Source organism: Hemitrygon akajei, unplaced genomic scaffold (genome assembly GCF_048418815.1).
Source record: "Hemitrygon akajei unplaced genomic scaffold, sHemAka1.3 Scf000186, whole genome shotgun sequence".
Classification (NCBI taxonomy): Eukaryota; Metazoa; Chordata; class Chondrichthyes; order Myliobatiformes; family Dasyatidae; genus Hemitrygon; species Hemitrygon akajei.
Window position 1 is genome coordinate 599,397 of NW_027332072.1, and position 19,482 is coordinate 618,878.

General features: G+C 53.9%; 1 protein-coding gene across 2 annotated transcripts in view; it reads left to right on the forward strand.

The window, feature by feature from the left end:
• Positions 1 to 19,482, forward strand: part of LOC140724305 (sodium-coupled neutral amino acid transporter 7-like) — a 68,505-nt gene that overhangs the window by 20,494 nt on the left and 28,529 nt on the right. For both annotated transcript variants that reach the window (XM_073038758.1, XM_073038759.1), the window contains exons 4-8: positions 2,732 to 2,882; positions 5,117 to 5,215; positions 8,142 to 8,199; positions 12,724 to 12,838; positions 15,804 to 15,951. In XM_073038758.1, coding sequence (XP_072894859.1) covers positions 2,732 to 2,882; positions 5,117 to 5,215; positions 8,142 to 8,199; positions 12,724 to 12,838; positions 15,804 to 15,951 — 571 coding nt within the window. The remainder of the gene's footprint in view (positions 1 to 2,731; positions 2,883 to 5,116; positions 5,216 to 8,141; positions 8,200 to 12,723; positions 12,839 to 15,803; positions 15,952 to 19,482) is intronic.

The window sequence follows — 19,482 nt, forward strand, 5'->3', positions numbered from 1 at the left end:
CAGCCCTCCATTTTCCTATCACCCCTGTGCCTACCTAAGAGTTTTTTAAATGTCCCTAATACACCCGCCTTTACCACCACCCCCAGCAGGGTTTTCCACACACCCACCTCTCTCTGTGTGAATAAATAAACAGCTTGCCTCTCACATCCCTGCTATAACTCTTCAATCATCCTGAAATTATACCCACTTGTGTCAATCATTTTTGCCCCGGGAAAACCCCTCTGGCATCCTCACTCACTGAGGAGCTCATCATCCTGTACACCTCTTATCAAGTTGCCTCTCATCATCTTCCGATCCAAAAAGAAAATCGCTCAACCTGTCCTCATGAGACATCCTGACTGATCCAGACAGCATCCTGGTGAATCCCCTCTGCACCCTCTCTGATCCAGACAGCATCCTGGTAAATCCCCTCTGCACCCTCTCTGATCCAGACAGCATCCTGGTAAATCCCCTCTGCACCCTCTCTGATCCAGACAGCATCCTGGTGAATCCCCTCTGCACCCTCTCTGATCCAGACAGCATCCTGGTAAATCCCCTCTGCACACTCTCTGATCCAGACAGCATCCTGGTAAATCCCCTCTGCACCCTCTCTGATCCAGACAGCGTCCTGGTGAATCCCCTCTGCACCCTCTCTGATCCAGACAGCATCCTGGTGAATCCCCTCTGCACCCTCTCTGATCCAGACAGCGTCCTGGTAAATCCCCTCTGCACCCTCTCTGATCCAGACAGCATCCTGGTGAATCCCCTCTGCACCCTCTCTGATCCAGACAGCATCCTGGTAAATCCCCTCTGCACCCTCTCTGATCCAGACAGCATCCTGGTAAATCCCCTCTGCACCCTCTCTGATCCAGACAGCATCCTGGTGAATCCCCTCTGCACCCTCTCTGGTCCAGGCAGCACCCTGGTGAATCCCCTCTGCACCCTCTCTGATCCAGACAGCATCCTGGTGAATCCCCTCTGCACCCTCTCTGATCCAGACAGCATCCTGGTAAATCCCCTCTGCACCCTCTCTGATCCAGACAGCATCCTGGTAAATCCCCTCTGCACCCTCTCTGATCCAGACAGCATCCTGGTAAATCCCCTCTGCACCCTCTCTGATCCAGGCAGCATCCTGGTAAATCCCCTCTGCACCCTCTCTGATCCAGACAGCATCCTGGTAAATCCCCTCTGCGCCCTCTCTGATCCAGACAGCATCCTGGTGAATCTCCTCTGCACCCTCTCTGATCCAGACAGCATCCTGGTAAATCCCCTCTGCACCCTCTCTGATCCAGACAGCATCCTGGTAAATCCCCTCTGCACCCTCTCTGATCCAGACAGCATCCTGGTGAATCCCCTCTGCACCCTCTCTGATCCAGACAGCATCCTGGTAAATCCCCTCTGCACCCTCTCTGATCCAGGCAGCATCCTGGTGAATCTCCTCTGCACCCTCTCTGGTCCAGACAGCATCCTGGTAAATCCCCTCTGCACCCTCTCTGATCCAGACAGCATCCTGGTGAATCCCCTCTGCACCCTCTCTGATCCAGACAGCATCCTGGTAAATCCCCTCTGCACCCTCTCTGATCCAGACAGCATCCTGGTGAATCCCCTCTGCACCCTCTCTGATCCAGACAGCATCCTGGTAAATCCCCTCTGCACCCTCTCTGATCCAGACAGCATCCTGGTGAATCCCCTCTGCACCCTCTCTGATCCAGGCAGCATCCTGGTAAATCCCCTCTGCACCCTCTCTGATCCAGACAGCATCCTGGTAAATCCCCTCTGCGCCCTCTCTGATCCAGACAGCATCCTGGTGAATCTCCTCTGCACCCTCTCTGATCCAGACAGCATCCTGGTAAATCCCCTCTGCACCCTCTCTGATCCAGACAGCATCCTGGTAAATCCCCTCTGCACCCTCTCTGATCCAGACAGCATCCTGGTGAATCCCCTCTGCACCCTCTCTGATCCAGACAGCATCCTGGTAAATCCCCCTCTGCACCCTCTCTGATCCAGGCAGCATCCTGGTGAATCTCCTCTGCACCCTCTCTGGTCCAGACAGCATCCTGGTAAATCCCCTCTGCACCCTCTCTGATCCAGACAGCATCCTGGTGAATCCCCTCTGCACCCTCTCTGATCCAGACAGCATCCTGGTAAATCCCCTCTGCACCCTCTCTGATCCAGACAGCATCCTGGTGAATCCCCTCTGCACCCTCTCTGATCCAGACAGCATCCTGGTAAATCCCCTCTGCACCCTCTCTGATCCAGACAGCATCCTGGTGAATCCCCTCTGCACCCTCTCTGATCCAGACAGCATCCTGGTAAATCCCCTCTGCACCCTCTCTGATCCAGACAGCATCCTGGTAAATCCCCTCTGCAGCCTCTCCACATCTTTCTCTATCGAGTGGACCGATACCGCTGAGGGTGAGCTAGCCAGGGTTGTATAGAGCTGCAACGTTAGTTTGTTGCTCGATTCTGCCACGGATCCTTTCATGAACCCTTTATTCTACCTTTAGTTATGAACTTGGTGATGAAATCTGGGCTAATCGAGCTGCTACATTAGTCCTCAATGTAATGTCCTTCATGGTGTTTAACTGAAGTATTTAATCAAACATGAACATAGTCTGAGCAGTAGATATAGTCGCCTCCCTCTGGGAGTTGTTTGCCCACTGTCTCTAGCCCTGGGTAGATGCATCTAAACAAACGTTTTAAGGAAGGTAGTTGGTGGGGAGTGATGTGAGTGGTTGGTTTTGCCTTGCAGTACTTGGGGCAGTGTTGCACACACACGAAGGGGATGCTGCTGTCTACGGCCACTGGTATAGTAACCGCAAATTCACCATCTCGGTCATCTCCATTCTCGTCATCCTACCTCTCTCCATTCCCAAAGAGATTGGGTTCCAGAAGTACGCCAGGTTAGTGCTTGTACTGTATTGAACAGTATTACTGTATTCCACAGACTGAAGATGGGTGATCACTCAGGTGTTTACCAAGTCTTGGCAACCTCACCAGCTGTCTACCCTTTCACCTCCAAAATTCTCACTCCTCTCGTCCTTGCTCCTGATGTTTGAGCAGTCCCTGGTTCCCCCATTGTTCCATTCCCTGTCGGTCTCCATCCCCAGCCCCCTGGAGTTCTGGAATTCTAGCACCTCCGACGTGCGCTGTGTGAATCCCCCTCTGCCCAGCTTGGGAATTTCCACGCACACCCATCAACTTGTTGGTCCTTGGTTCTCGTTCAGGTCAGCAGACCCGGCCACACACAGCCGAAACCCTCTGGAAACTGCTGTCAGCCACACCCCCTTGTCCACTGACCTCAGACCTTCCCCTCCTGTGCCCTCCATGGGGACCCCTCTGTCAGAGCAGTTATGATTCCAGAGAACAATGAAAGTGAAGAGCAAATCCTTGAGACCAGATTGACCGGGCTCAGTTACCATATTGAGTGGACCCTGCTGAACAGGATGTCATCTGTCCACGGGGCGTCCTGGCAAAGCCTCTCCAGAGCTGTGACACGAAGGAAGCTGGATTTTGCAGTGTTCTCCTAGTGAGGATGTCATTATAGAATCAGTAGGGCACTGAAGGAGGCCTCTCAGCCCATCTTGTTCTTTCTGACCACGGTGGCCTCTCCCTCTCCCCCTCCCTCTCCCCCTCCCTCTCCCCCTCCCTCTCCCCCTCCCTCTCCCCCTCCCTCTCCCCCTCCCTCTCCCCCTCCCTCTCCCCCTCCCTCTCCCCCTCCCTCTCCCCCTCCCTCTCCCCCTCCCTCTCCCCCTCCCTCTCCCCCTCCCCTCCCGTCTTTCCATCTATGCCTATTGCATTTTCATTACCTCATTCGGTTAGCTCTCCATTCTAATCAAACTTTCAGTGGGATTTTGATAATTTGGTGCTTCTGTTGTCTGTCCCTTGTATTGACCATGATGCCTTGCTGTCCAATTCCATCATCGAATGAATGCCCCCTACTCGCTACAACCACCAGGTGGGGCAGTTCAGGAGCTTCAGGTCCCACACCACCGGGTTCAGGAACATCAGACCCCGGAACCAGTGTGCATAACGTCACTCATCTCAACTTGCGTCGAGTGTTATTTATTTACTTATTTGCATGATTTGTCTGTGTATTTTACATAAATTCTATGTGATTTCTTTGTATTCTGCAGGAAAATGAATCTCAGGATAGTTAATGGTGACTTTGTGGACCAGTAATAAATTTACTTTGAACTTTGAATATGGCCTGTCCTTGATCCGAGTTCCTGCCAAACATCGCTACGCACTCAGCGGGGAAGGCTTGGCAGTGAGGATGCCTGACCCCTCCGTCCATATATTGTTTCTTAGCTGGTGAAGCACGCCACTCCCTGCCCACCATGAGTTCCTGTACCCATGTCCCATCTGTGCTCCGTGGACAGTTGAGCACATGGCTCATTAGCCACAGAATGGGGCAGTTGTCTCTGCGTGTTGGTTGGGGTTATCACAAGGGGATGGCTGGGGAAGGTGTCGCTAGGCAAGGGAACCTGGCTAGCTGGACATTGACTTGGCACAGGCTGTGCCTTTGTCCATCAGCTGATTCTGTCTGTGTCAAGAACTGCACAAAAATCACTCCATATGCTCACCATGCCATCGAAGTACTGTAAAGCAGGGCATCGACTAATAAAGACAATTACTATAGGTGGAAACGTTCTGTTGTTTGTAAGAATTTTTGCATGCAATGATATGTGAGCTTGTTCATATCTGGGCTGTACGTAACTAGGGAACGGTGGGTACGGACAGTACTGGTGTCTTTTGCTTGGGACAAATCCGGACTAGTGCTCGTGGTGAGATGGGTGCTCCTGGCTAGCAGCTGCTCCGCAGTAGTAGGTAGATCCCAAAATCGCCAGCTGGTATTTATGATGAATAATATTAAACAGGCCTTGCAAAGTAGTCCGAGTTTGGAACTGATTGAACTGTACTTCGCTTGCTTGGGGCGGTCGATACCAGGCCTAACTCCTGGAATTCCTGTGTACCATTCACCAGAGCTGGCACCCTGTTAAAGAGTGACGCAGTTGACCTGAGCCAGGATTTCACACGGCAGTCAAGGAGCTTTGAATTCAAACCTTTGTAATATTTGTCAGCCTTTGCACTTGATATTTACGCCCGGTTTTGATGTCTATTTCTTTTACTCTAGCACCCTAAGTGTGTTGGGGACTTGGTACGTGACTGTTATAGTCATCGTCAAGTACGTGTGGCCAGATCAAGGCATCGATACTGGGCACATTCCCACCAGGTAGGTGCTGTCTCCTTCTGCCCGGTTTGTTAGGCTTCAGCAAGCTGTTTCTGAGCCATTGTGACGAGATGCTGGCCTACGTGGGGTGTGTGATGCATTGCTGCCTGGATTAGCTGGCCTGCGTGGGGTGTGTGATGCATTGCTGCCCGGATTAGCTGGCCTGCGTGGGGTGTGTGATGCATTGCTGCCCGGATGAGCTGGCCGACGTGGGGTGTGTGATGCATTGCTGCCCGGATTAGCTGGCGTACGTGGGGTGTGTGATGCATTGCTGCCCGGATTAGCTGGCGTACGTGGGGTGTGTGATGCATTGCTGCCCGGATTAGCTGGCCTGCGTGGGGTGTGTGATGCATTGCTGCCTGGATTAGCTGGCCTGCGTGGGGTGTGTGATGCATTGCTGCCCGGATTAGCTGGCCTGCGTGGGGTGTGTGATGCATTGCTGCCTGGATTAGCTGGCCTGCGAGGGGTGTGTGATGCATTGCTGCCCGGATTAGCTGGCCTACGTGGGGTGTGTGATGCATTGCTGCCTGGATTAGCTGGCCTGCGTGGGGTGTGTGATGCATTGCTGCACAGATTAGCTGGCGTACGTGGGGTGTGTGATGCATTGCTGCCCGGATTAGCTGGCGTACGTGGGGTGTGTGATGCATTGCTGCCCGGATTAGCTGGCCTGCGTGGGGTGTGAGATGCATTGCTGCCCGGATTCGCTGGCCTGCGTGGGGTGTGTGATGCATTGCTGCCCGGATTAGCTGGCCTGTGTGGGGTGTGTGATGCATTGCTGCCCGGATTAGCTGGCCTGCGTGGGGTTTTACTGCCCGGATTAGCTGGCCTGTGTGGGGTGTGTGATGCATTGCTGCCTGGATTAGCTGGCCTGCGAGGGGTGTGTGATGCATTGCTGCCCGGATTAGCTGGCCTGCGTGGGGTGTGTGATGCATTGCTGCCCGGATTAGCTGGCCTGCGTGGGGTGTGTGATGCATTGCTGCCTGGATTAGCTGGCGTACGTGGGGTGTGTGATGCATTGCTGCCCGGATTAGCTGGCCTGCGTGGGGTGTGTGATGCATTGCTGCCCGGATTAGCTGGCCTGCGTGGGGTGTGTGATGCATTGCTGCCCGGATTAGCTGGCCTGCGTGGGGTGTGTGATGCATTGCTGCCCGGATTAGCTGGCCTGCGTGGGGTGTGTGATGCATTGCTGCCCGGATTAGCTGGCCTGCGAGGGGTGTGTGATGCATTGCTGCCCGGATTAGCTGGCCTGCGTGGGGTGTGTGATGCATTGCTGCCCGGATTAGCTGGCCTGCGAGGGGTGTGTGATGCATTGCTGCCCGGATTAGCTGGCCTGCGTGGGGTGTGTGATGCATTGCTGCCCGGATTAGCTGGCCTGCGAGGGGTGTGTGATGCATTGCTGCCCGGATTAGCTGGCGTACGTGGGGTGTGTGATGCAATGCTGCCCGGATTAGCTGGCCTGCGTGGGTTGTGTGATGCATTGCTGCCCGGATTAGCTGGCCTGCGTGGGGTGTGTGATGCATTGCTGCCCGGATTAGCTGGCCGACGTGGGTTGTGTGATGCATTGCTGCCTGGATTAGCTGGCCTGCGAGGGGTGTGTGATGCATTGCTGCCCGGATTAGCTGGCGTACGTGGGGTGTGTGATGCAATGCTGCCCGGATTAGCTGGCCGACGTGGGTTGTGTGATGCATTGCTGCCTGGATTAGCTGGCCTGCGAGGGGTGTGTGATGCATTGCTGCCCGGATTAGCTGGCCGACGTGGGGGTGTGTGATGCATTGCTGCCTGGATTAGCTGGCCTGCGAGGGGTGTGTGATGCATTGCTGCCTGGATTAGCTGGCCTGCGAGGGGTGTGTGATGCATTGCTGCCTGGATTAGCTGGCCTGCGTGGGTTGTGTGATGCATTGCTGCACAGATTAGCTGGCCTGCGAGGGGTGTGTGATGCATTGCTGCCCGGATTAGCTGGCCTGCGTGGGGTGTGTGATGCATTGCTGCCTGGATTAGCTGGCCTGCGTGGGGTGTGTGATGCATTGCTGCCCGGATTAGCTGGCCGACGTGGGGTGTGTGATGTGTGACTCATTGCTGCCTGGATTAAAGAACGTGTCTTGTGAGCAAACTCAGGCTTTTCTTTCTGGAGCAAGGGAGGATGAGAGGGGACGATAGAGATGGTGAAGATAATGAGGCATAGATCGAGTGGACAGCCAGGGTGGAAATGGCTAATGCAAGGAGGCGTAATTTTAAGGAGATTGGAGGGAAGTATGGGGGATGTCGGAGGTAGGTTTTTGCTTTTTATTTAAGGTGTTGGGTGCCTGCAGTGACCCTGCTGGGATGGTGGTGGCGCTAGATACATTAGGGTGTTTAGAAACCCAGACACCTGGATGATAGAAGTGGAGGGCTGTGCGTGAGGGAAGAGTGTAGAGTTACTCTAGAGTTCGTGTTGGAGGGTGGCACAGGGTCACATGGTCTCTTCCTGCGCCTGGAGGGTTCTCTGCTCACTGCCAGAACAGAGCTGGACGTCTGGCACCTCGGTGGCCGAGGAGTGCGATCAAATGTGTTCCGGGTGCCTGAGGTGGCAACCTTGGGTAAGAGCAACCTGACAAATGTCTGACCTTCAGGGCTGACGTACAGCAGAGAACGCGGGCAGTAGGTTAGCACTAGGGCAGCCCGGCGGTGTACAGCAGCCAGCTGTAACCCTCCCACTGGAGCCGGTGACCCTCCCACTGCTCCAGCTGTTCCTCCCTCATTCGCCGTTCGGGGTGAGTGATTGGAGGCAAGCTGGAAACATGGTGACGCTGGCCCAGCAGAATCCCGACCGGTTCGATTTGATGCATTTTCACTGTGTTTCAGGAAATAAAGCCAGTCTTTCCTCTATCTTTCCACGGGGAGGGGGGGTTGAGCCAACAGTAAAGTTCATGTATTTTCTCTCTCTCTGCAGTCCCTCCTCCTGGATGATGGTACTGAATGCTGTCCCGACTATCTGCTTCGGCTTCCAGGTACAGGTCTGCGGTGCCCCGTCTCCATTTCTCAGTCGTGGCACTGGGGGCCATGAACAAGAGCGTGTGGGTGTGAGGCAGAGAGAGGGAAAGGGAAAGGGGGGAGAAGAGGGACTGTCCAGGGCTGTGATTACGCTGGCTGATTGACTGAGGCTGTGAGTCCACGGAGGAGAAGTTGTTTCTGTGATGTGCTGAGCTGTGCCCACGACTCTCCAGTTTGTAGTGGCCATGGGCACAGTGGCACCCTGACAGAAGCTTTCTGCTGGTTGTGCGGGGAGAGGGTCTGTATCCTGCTGGTTGTGCGGGGAGAGGGTCTGTATCCTGCTGGTTGTGCGGGGAGAGGGTCTGTACACTGCTGGTTGTGCGGGGAGAGGGTCTGTACACTGCTGGTTGTGCGGGGAGATGGGTCTGTATCCTGCTGGGTGTGTGGGGAGATGGGTCTGTACCCTGCTGGTTGTGTGGGGAGAGGGTCTGTACACTGCTGGTTGTGCGGGGAGAGGGGTCTGTATCCTGCTGGTTGTGTGGGGGGAGAGGGTCTGTATCCTGCTGGGTGTGTGGGGAGATGGGTCTGTATCCTGCTGGGTGTGTGGGGAGAGGGTCTGTACACTGCTGGTTGTGCGGGGAGAGGGTCTGTATCCTGCTGGTTGTGTGGGGAGAGGGTCTGTATCCTGCTGGGTGTGTGGGGAGATGGGTCTGTACACTGCTGGTTGTGCGGGGAGAGGGTCTGTATCCTGTTGGTTGTGTGGGGGGATGGGTCTGTATCCTGCTGGGTGTGTGGGGAGATGGGTCTGTATCCTGCTGGGTGTGTGGGGGGAGGGTCTGTATCCTGCTGGTTGTGTGGGGAGAGGGTCTGTACCCTGTTGGGTGTGTGTGGGGAGATGGGTCTGTATCCTGTTGGGTGTGTGTGGGGAGATGGGTCTGTATCCTGCTGGGTGTGTGGGGAGATGGGTCTGTATCCTGCTGGGTGTGTGGGGAGATGGGTCTGTATCCTGCTGGGTGTGTGGGGAGATGGGTCTGTACCCTGCTGGTTGTGTGGGGAGAGGGTCTGTATCCTGCTGGGTGTGTGGGGAGAGGGTCTGTACACTGCTGGTTGTGCGGGGAGAGGGGTCTGTATCCTGTTGGGTGTGTGTGGGGAGATGGGTCTGTATCCTGCTGGGTGTGTGGGGAGATGGGTCTGTACCCTGCTGGTTGTGTGGGGAGAGGGTCTGTATCCTGCTGGGTGTGTGGGGAGAGGGTCTGTACACTGCTGGTTGTGCGGGGAGAGGGGTCTGTATCCTGTTGGGTGTGTGTGGGGAGATGGGTCTGTATCCTGCTGGGTGTGTGGGGAGATGGGTCTGTACCCTGCTGGTTGTGTGGGGAGAGGGTCTGTATCCTGCTGTGTGTGTGGGGAGAGGGTCTGTACACTGCTGGGTGTGTGTGGGGAGATGGGTCTGTACACTGTTGGGTGTGTGTGTGGGGAGAGGGGTCTGTACACTGCTGGTTGTGCGGGGAGAGGGGTCTGTATCCTGTTGGGTGTGTGTGGGGAGATGGGTCTGTATCCTGCTGGGTGTGTGGGGAGATGGGTCTGTACCCTGCTGGTTGTGTGGGGAGAGGGTCTGTATCCTGCTGGTTGTGCGGGGAGAGGGGTCTGTATCCTGTTGGGTGTGTGTGGGGAGATGGGTCTGTATCCTGCTGGGTGTGTGGGGAGATGGGTCTGTACACTGCTGGGTGTGTGGGGAGAGGGTCTGTACCCTGCTGGGTGTGTGTGGGGAGATGGGTCTGTACACTGTTGGGTGTGTGTGTGGGGAGAGGGGTCTGTACACTGCTGGTTGTGCGGGGAGAGGGGTCTGTATCCTGTTGGGTGTGTGTGGGGAGATGGGTCTGTATCCTGCTGGGTGTGTGGGGAGATGGGTCTGTACCCTGCTGGTTGTGTGGGGAGAGGGTCTGTATCCTGCTGGTTGTGCGGGGAGAGGGGTCTGTATCCTGTTGGGTGTGTGTGGGGAGATGGGTCTGTATCCTGCTGGGTGTGTGGGGAGATGGGTCTGTACACTGCTGGGTGTGTGGGGAGAGGGTCTGTACCCTGCTGGTTGTGTGGGGAGAGGGTCTGTACCCTGTTGTGTGTGCGGGGGGAGGGTCTGTACCCTGTTGGGTGTGTGTGGGGAGAGGGTCTGTACACTGCTGGGTGTGTGTGGGGAGATGGGTCTGTACCCTGCTGGGTGTGTGGGGGGAGATGGGTCTGTACCCTGCTGGGTGTGTGGGGGGAGAGGGTCGGTACACAGCTGGGCGTGCGGGGATGGGGGAGGGGGTTGGTGCCCTGCTGGGCGTGTGGGGAGGGGGGGGGTCGGTGCTCTGCTGGGCATGCAGGGAGATGGGTCTGTACCCTGCTGGGCGTGTGGGGAGATAGGTCTGTACCCTGCTGGGCGTGTGGGGAGAGGGTCGGTACACAGCTGGGCGTGCGGGGATGGGGGGGGGGGGGTCGGTGCCCTGCTGGGCGTGCGGGGAGGGGGGGTCGGTGCTGTGCTGGGCATGCAGGGAGATAGGTCTGTACCCTGCTGGGCGTGTGGGGAGGGGGGGTTTAGTATGCTACTGGATATCCTGGGCTTCATAAATAGCACAGACTGCGTAAACTGGGAGGGAGTGTTGAGTCTGTGGGTATTGGATATCCAGTTCTGGCCATTGCCTTTGGGTGTGATGTGAAGACCATGGAGAGGATGCCAAAATGATTTACTCGAGTGGTTCGAGGGATGAGAGAGGGCTGCCGCGGGGTTAGACTCAGAAGGTAGACATTCATTTGCTGCTAAGGCAGTGAAGAGGGTGTAGGCACAAGCTTATGGCCTTGTGTGAAGTCAAAAGGGAGAAGTTCTCGTTAGCTGATGGCTGGCGGACACAAAGTGAAGGACATTTTATGTCAGTATGGTGACGCAGAGTCAGGTTCGTTATCACTGGCACATCGTGAAGTTTGTTTTGAAGCTGCAGCATAGTGCATTACATAGGAACTATATAAAATAAATAGTGCAAAAATAGGAGAGACGAATGTAGTAAGTTAGTGTTCAGGCCTCCTTCAGAAATCTGATAGCGGAGGCGAAGAAGTGGTTCCTAAAACACTGAGGGTGTGTCTTCAGGCTGCTGTACCTTGTCCGTGATGGTAGCAATGAGCAGAGGGCATTATTTCTGTGGTGGTGTGGGTCTTTCAAGATAGATGCCATTGAAGATGGAAACGTCAGCCGAAACTCTCAGAGGGAAATGGGGTTCTTGAGGAAATAATGTGCAGTGCAAGAATGCTGGATTGGGACTGATGGAGTTGTAACTGCAACTATTTCCTGTTAGATGTACTGAGGTGGAGTGCATGCCGTCCTGATAGACCAGCCAGGATTGTCCAACCTCTCCTCAAGGATCATTTTGTTCTGGCTTCACCGAGTCAAAAATGCTCCCTTTGCCCGGCGCGTCCCCCCTCGCCCCCCCACCCCGGCCCGGCGCGTCCCCCCTCGCCCCCCCAGCTAAAGCTAGGTCTCACTCTATCTCCGTTTGGTGAATCAGCTCTGATTCCCTTTCCACAATTACTGCCTCCCTCACCTGTACTCAGCATGTTCAGATTTGGTGCAGATGCTTTTCTGCAGCCAGAGGTCTGAATTCTCTGTTCTTGAGGTATGGAGCCAAGGAGCACTACAGCACAGAAACCGGCCCTGAAACATCCCAGCTGCTGAACTTTGTCCCACACGTGGAACACGGCCCCCCCAATACCCACCTCATCCACGTACATATCCAAACCCACATCCAGCAGTTCTGCCGTCACCTGGTTCCACACTCTCACCACCCATTTCACCCATGACCCATGACCTCTGGTTCTGGTCCTCCCCCAGCCGCAGTGGGAAAAGCCTGCTTGCATTTACCCTGTCTCATAATTTTATATACCTCCATCAAATCTTCACTCAGGCCCCTATGCTCCAGGAAGTGAAGTCCTAACCTATTCCACTTCTCCCTAAATCTCCAGTGCCAACAGCATCTCAGTAAATATTATCAGCCTGAAGTCGGCCCTTTAACCTGCTACCCCCGATTTAATCCTCGCCTAATTCTGGGACCATTTACAATGACCGATTAACCTGCCAACAGCAACATGCATCTTGGTGCTATGTGAGGGAAGGGGGTCAGGGGGAAATGTGCAACCTGCTCCCGGACGGCGGCTGGAACTGAACTCTGTACACTGAGAGGTGCTAAGCACTCTGCTACCGTTCTGTCGTCAGGTTCCTGAGCGCACAGCCTCGCTATTCCACCTCGGTGCTGTTTATTTCTGTAACTCTTGGACAGCACATGGGTGATTGAGAATGGGAACGGAGGGAAGGGTTGGATTGATCTGGGAGTAGGTTAACAGGTTGGCACGACATCGTGGGCCAGACGGCCTGGACTGTGCTGTGATGTTCAGTGATTTGTCTTGCTCTGTACTGCCACAAGACAAGTTTCACGGCATATGTCGGTGATGGTAGACCTGAGGGGAAGGGGAGGCTGGAGGGCCTGTTGCTAAGCCGTTTCTCCTCCTCCCATCGGCAGTGCCACGTGAGCAGTATCCCGGTGTTCCACAGCATGGAGAGATCGTCGATGCGGCGTTGGAGCTGGGTGGTGACTGCTGCTGTCCTGGTCTGCCTGTTTGTGTACACAGGCACAGGTATGATGCACATCTCCCGGGGAACGTGGGCCTAACTGGACAGTCCTATCCCACCCCACCCTCCCACTGCTTCACTGGAGCAAGCAAAACCTCTTGGTGGGTTGGGGGGGCATCGAGTTCCCAGCCCACCAGAGGTGGAGTTGAATTGGGGGGGTAGAGTGGAGATCGTGAGGGACTGCAGATGCTGTAATCTGGAGTGTAAAGCAGAGCAGTGGAAGGACTCAGCAGGTCAGGCAGCATCTGTGGTGGGGGGAAGGAATGAGCAGTGGGCATTTTGGGCTGACACCCTTCACCTTGAGTGAACATGAGGAGGGAGAGCCAGTGTAAAGAAGTGAGGGGAGGGGTGGGACAAGAGCTGTCTGGGGAGCGGGGAGACGGGGGCTTGTGACAGGCAGCTCGGGGCTGTGGTCAGTGGGTTCTGATAGCGGGGCGCTGTGGTCAGTGGGTTCTGATAGCGGGGAGACGGGGGCTTGTGACAGGCAGCTCGGGGCTGTGGTCAGTGGGTTCTGATAGCGGGGCGCTGTGGTCAGTGGGTTCTGATAGTGGGGAGACGGGGGCTTGTGACAGGCAGCTCGGGGCTGTGGTCAGTGGGTTCTGATAGCGGGGAGACGGGGGCTTGTGACAGGCAGCTCGGGGCTGTGGTCAGTGGGTTCTGATAGCGGGGAGACGGGGGCTTGTGACAGGCAGCTCGGGGCTGTGGTCAGTGGGTTCTGATAGCGGGGAGACGGGGGCTTGTGACAGGCAGCTCGGGGCTGTGGTCAGTGGGTTCTGATAGCGGGGAGACGGGGGCTTGTGACAGGCAGCTCGGGGCTGTGGTCAGTGGGTTCTGATAGCGGGGAGACGGGGGCTTGTGACAGGCAGCTCGGGGCTGTGGTCAGTGGGTTCTGATAGCGGGGAGACGGGGGCTTGTGACAGGCAGCTCGGGGCTGTGGTCAGTGGGTTCTGATAGCGGGGCGCTGTGGTCAGTGGGTTCTGATAGCGGGGAGACTGGGGCTTGTGACAGGCAGCTCGGGGCTGTGGTCAGTGGGTTCTGATAGTGGGGCGCTGAGGCATGGGAGTTGGGGTTCGGCGAGGGGAGGGACCCGGTGGGAGGAGTGTGGGGATGAGAGACAATATGGTGGGGGCAGTGGCGGGTTGTGGAGAGAAATGAGTAGATCAGAAGGAGTGGGAAAAGGGATAGTTTATCTGAAATTGGAGAATTTGAATGTTCCTTGTGTGCCAGATGGAATAAGACACTGTTGTTCTTATTTGCATTCCATCTGCTCAGTTTTTTATACACGTTAAGTCACATTCAGATGGGGGGGTTGGGGTCCATTTCCTACCACGAACGCTGCCTGACCCACTGAGCTCCTACTTTCTAACACTTTGTGGAGATGTTGTTGGTCTAGGAAGAGGTTGCTTTGGTGAAAGCAGGACTGACTGCTTATCAAAGTTCAATGTTGTGATACTGACAAAAAGAGTCTGGAATGGTTAGACAGGAGGCAGAAAGGGTGAGGGAGCAGCTGAGCGAGGTAGAGTTGAGTGATATGATTGAGAAAGGGTGAGGGAGCAGCTGAGCGAGGTAGAGTTGAGTGATATTGAGAGGGTGAGGGTTTCAGTGCAGGTGAGTGAGGTAGAGTTGAGTGATATGATTGAGAAAGGGTGAGGGAGCAGGGACTGAGGTAGAGTTGAGTGATATGATTGAGAAAGGGTGAGGGAGCAGGGACTGAGGTAGAGTTGAGTGATATGATTGAGAAAGGGTGAGGGAGCAGGGACTGAGGTAGAGTTGAGTGATATGATTGAGAGGGTGAGGGTTTCAGTGCAGCTGAGCGAGGTAGAGTTGAGTGATATGATTGAGAAAGGGTGAGGGAGCAGGGACTGAGGTAGAGTTGAGTGATATGATTGAGAAAGGGTGAGGGAGCAGGGACTGAGGTAGAGCTGAGTGATATGATTGAGAAAGGGTGAGGGAGCAGGGACCGAGGTAGAGTTGAGTGATATGATTGAGAAAGGGTGAGGGAGCAGGGACTGAGGTAGAGTTGAGTGATATGATTGAGAAAGGGTGAGGGAGCAGGGACTGAGGTAGAGTTGAGTGATATGATTGAGAAAGGGTGAGGGAGCAGGGACTGAGGTAGAGTTGAGTGATATGATTGAGAGGGTGAGGGTTTCAGTGCAGGTGAGTGAGGTAGAGTTGAGTGATATGATTGAGAGGGTGAGGGTTTCAGTGCAGGTGAGTGAGGTAGAGTTGAGTGATATTGAGAGGGTGAGGGTTTCAGTGCAGGTGAGTGAGGTAGAGTTGAGTGATATTGAGGGGGTGAGGGTTTCAGTGCAGGTGAGTGAGGTAGAGTTGAGTGACACGATGGCGCTCTTCAGCAATGGTGGTGTTGGGGTGTGAGGGGATTTGGGGTCTGAAGCTCACCTTCATGCTTGTGGCTTGAGAGCCAGCAGCTGGACAATGGGTTCCCCTGGGACCGATGGTGTTGTCTGCCATTTCCCTTGTTCAGTGGTGGGTGTGAAAGCTGTGGTCAGAAGGGGCAGTGAGGACTAACAACAGAAGCCATCCACTGTGAGCGTGGAAAGAACATGCCCAGGAGGGGTTGACATCTAACTTGTTTTGTGGGGTTGGTGTGTAGAATGTTGAACAGTTTTTCCATTACTAGCCGGTTTGAGTTATCACCCACTCTGCATTTCACTAAACGAGGATCTTAGACTCAGTGCCCTCCCTCTGGTGTTGAGGAAGAGAAAGAGCGATGTGGTTTTTGTGGAGCTGAAGTCCATGTGCAATGGCACAGAGCGAGAGCGAGAGAGAGAGGTTGCTTTGTCCCACGGGTGCTGTACCTATCCTGGGAATGTTTGATCCTCTGCTCCGATTGAACCAGCACTTGGCCTTTTGGAGAGGTGAGGGGTGACAGTTGAAAGCCACGGACTTTAATGTCGGTGCGGGGTGTATGTTGCGTGACTGACCCACATCCCCTTCCGAACTCTGCAGGAGTGTGTGGTTTCCTGACCTTTGGCTCCAGTGTGAATGTGGATATCTTGCTGTCGTATCCGTCGACTGACATCTCTGTGGCTGTGGCTCGAGCCTCCATCATCCTCTGCGTGCTCACTTCCTACCCCATCCTTCACTTCTGTGGCAGGTGAGGCTTGCACCTGACTGCCCCTGGTCAGTTACTGGATTCATCACCGTGGCAGAGTCTTGCTGAGGTGGGAGGAGGGAGCGTTTCTACTGAGACAGATTGCCATTAATAAGAAACGGAAAAACATGCATTTGTGTTGTGCTCTTATGGTCTACAGAGCATTACAAAACTTTTCAGAGCCAAGATACACTCTTGAAGTGTACAATCTGTAATAAGATGGGAAATCTCTGGAACAGCTCTCTCGGAAGGCAGTCAAAGCTGATTGTAGATCTTCATTCAGATACAAATTGGATAGATACCCTCTTGAGACTAATGTTTAAGGACAAATACAATGTATTAGTAATTTGAGACATGGCATGACATTCGATTCAAGTTTAATTGCCCTTCAACCATGAATGCAGTCAAAGCAGACACCGTTACTCCAGGGCCAACAGTCACCGGCTCCGACTCAACCCCGTACACCTGCCTTCTTGCCATAGCCTTTGATGCCCTGACCAGTCTGGAAACTTAACAATTTTTGCTTTGAATATACCCACAACTTGGTCTCCACCGCAGTCTGTGGCAGAGCATTCCACAGATTCACTACTCTGGCTAAAAAAATTCCCCCGTACCTTTGTTCTGAAGCTAGAGGCTGTGCCCTCTAGTTCTGGACACCCTCCACCATTGGAAACACCCTCTCTATATCCACCCTATCCAGTCCTTTCAACATTCAGCAGGGTTCAATGAGATCCAATCTCCCCTCCCCCCACCCCTGCATTCTTCTAAATTCCAGTCAGTACAGGCCCAAAGCTGCCAAACGCTCTCATATGTTAACCCCTTCATTCCTGGTATCATCCTCGTGAACCTGCTCCAGACTCTGTCCAATGATAACACATCCTTTATGAGATATGGGGCCCAAACCAGTTGGCAGTATTCCAAGTGCGGCCTGACTAGTGTCTTTTTAAGCCTCAGCATTATCTTCTTGGTTTTAATATTCTATTTGTCTTAAAATAAATGCCAAAATTGCATTTGCCTTCTTTACCATAGACTCAACCTGTAAATTAACCTTCTGGGAGTCTTGCACGAGGACTTCCAAGTCCCTCTGCACCTCTGCTGTTTGAATTTTCTCCTCATTTAGATAATAGTCCATGCTATTAGTCCTTTTACCAAAATGCATTATCGTATATTTCCCAACAATGTATTCGATCTCAAGGAAATCTGCAGATGCTGGAAATTCAAACAACACACACAAAATGCTGGTGGAACACAGCAGGCCAGGCAGCATCTATAGGGAGAAGTGCTGTCAACATTTTGGGCCGAGACCCTTCGTCAGGACTAACTGAAAGAAAAGATAGTAAGAGATTTGAAAGTGGGAGGGGGAGGGGGAAATGCGAAATGATAGGAGAAGACCAGAGGGGGTGGGATGAAGCTGAGAGCTGGAAAGGTGATTGGCGAAAGTGATACAGAGCTGGAGAAGGGAAAGGATCATGGGACGGGAGGCCTCAGGAGAAAGAAAGGAGGTGGGGGGAGCACCAGAGGGAGATGGAGACCAGGCAGAGTGAGAAAAAAAAGGGAGGGGGGGAATAAATCAGGGATGGGGTAAGAGGGGTGGAGGGGTATTAATGGAAGTTAGAGAAATCAGTGTTGATTTCTTGTAATCTACAGCATATTCATGATCTGTGTGTGGGTGGGGGGAACTACCTCTGACATTCTCTCCGCCCCCCCCCCCCAATACTTTCCTCCAATCACCTTAGCATTATGCCCTAAGAATTAATCATCCCCTCTCTGGGGAGATATCTGTGGCTATTCACTTGATCTGTGCCTCTTTTCACCGGGGAAAGGGAATGTGTCTGGGGCTCGATACAATGAACCCAAAGGTAGGATTGTAAAGCATTGTATCAAGCATACATGAACCGACCTTCACCACAGATACTGAATCATTTGCACAGTTTCACTCGGTAAAAGGATTGTCTGCTGTTGCCGTTTCCACACCTCACCTGTTCAGTTCTACCTTTGTCCTTGGCTATATCTTTTCCTTTCTAACTGGCAAGGCAGCATCGCTACCTTTGTCCAAACTTGTGACCTGTGGTTCTGGGTCTGCAGCATTTGCTGTATTTACGTGAGTGCTTTTGCTTTCCGAGGAAATGGACAAGTCACACAGGAGACCAGATTTCTGATGCCTGTGTGCCAGCTTTGGACGTCAGTACTGAGATCGCTTGACTCCCTCACGTGCCGCTTCCAAGGGTAGTTGGGTTGGTGCCATTTTGACAATATTCTAATTTGCTTTCAATCCAAACCAGATGATCATTGCCCATATTCATCTGCTCTTGGGAGTAGGGTTATCATTCTGAGGAGGCAGAGGCAGGAGGCGCAGGTTTAGCGTGGATGTGAGGTACACGTTTTCAAGGTGAGTGAATGGAGTAAGCTGCCAGAGGAAGTGGTGCAATTACAAGTTCTAAAAGACATTTGGGCAGGCAAATGGAGAGGAAATCTTTGTAGTGATGGGGACCAAATGGGGACTGGCTCAGGGAGGGGCCCTGGACGAGTTGGCCAAAGGGTCTGTTTTGTGCAGTCTCTGTGAATGTTGAAGCAGAGGTGATGAATGCCGGGCTTGGTGGAGAGCGTGTGGGTGGTGGTGTCCGAGCACACGCACAAAATGCCGGAGGAACGCGGGCCAGGCAGCATCTGTGGAGAAAAAACTGTCGACGTTTTGGGCCGAGACTTCTTCAAGGCTGGAGAAGGTCAGTAAGAAGGTGAGGAGAGTTGTGCAGGGAATGTCCCCTGTGGAAAGCAGAAAGTGGCGGGTGGGGAATAACGTGCTTTGTGGTTGGATCCTGTTGGAGATGGCCCTCCCCACTGATCTCCCTCCTGGCACTTATTCTTGCAAGTGGAACCAGTGCTGCACTTGCCCCTACACCTCCTCCCTCACCACCATTCAGGGCTCCAAACAGTCCTTCCCGGTGTGGCGACACTTCACCTGTGAGTCTGTTGGGGTTATCTGTATCCGGTGCTCCTGGTGTGGCCTCCTGTATATCGGTGAGACCCAACGTAGATTGGGAGACCATTTCACTGAGTGCCTACACTCCGTCTGCTAGAAAAAGCGGGATCTCCCACTGGTCACCCATTTGAATTCCACTTCCCATTCCCATTCTGGCATGACCTCCTCGACTGCTCCAACCTAATGGCATGAACATCACTTCCAATAGTGAGCACCCCCACCATTCCCCATCCCTCACCCCCCTCACCTTATCTCCTAACCTCCCTCCGCTGCTCCTCGCCCCTTTCCTTTTTTCCATGGCCTCTGTCCTCTCCGATCAGACTCCCCCTTCTCCAGCCCTATGTCTCTTTCACCAATCACCTTCCCAGTTCTTCACTTCATCATTCCCCCTCCTGGTTTCACCAATCACTTACAACCTTTTACTTCTTCCTCCCTCGCCCACCTTCTTACTCTGACTTCTCACCTTTGTTTCTCCAGTCCCGACATCTCGGCCCGAAATGCCGACTGCTCATTTCCATAGATGCTGCCTGGCTAGCTGAGTGTGTGTTGCTTGG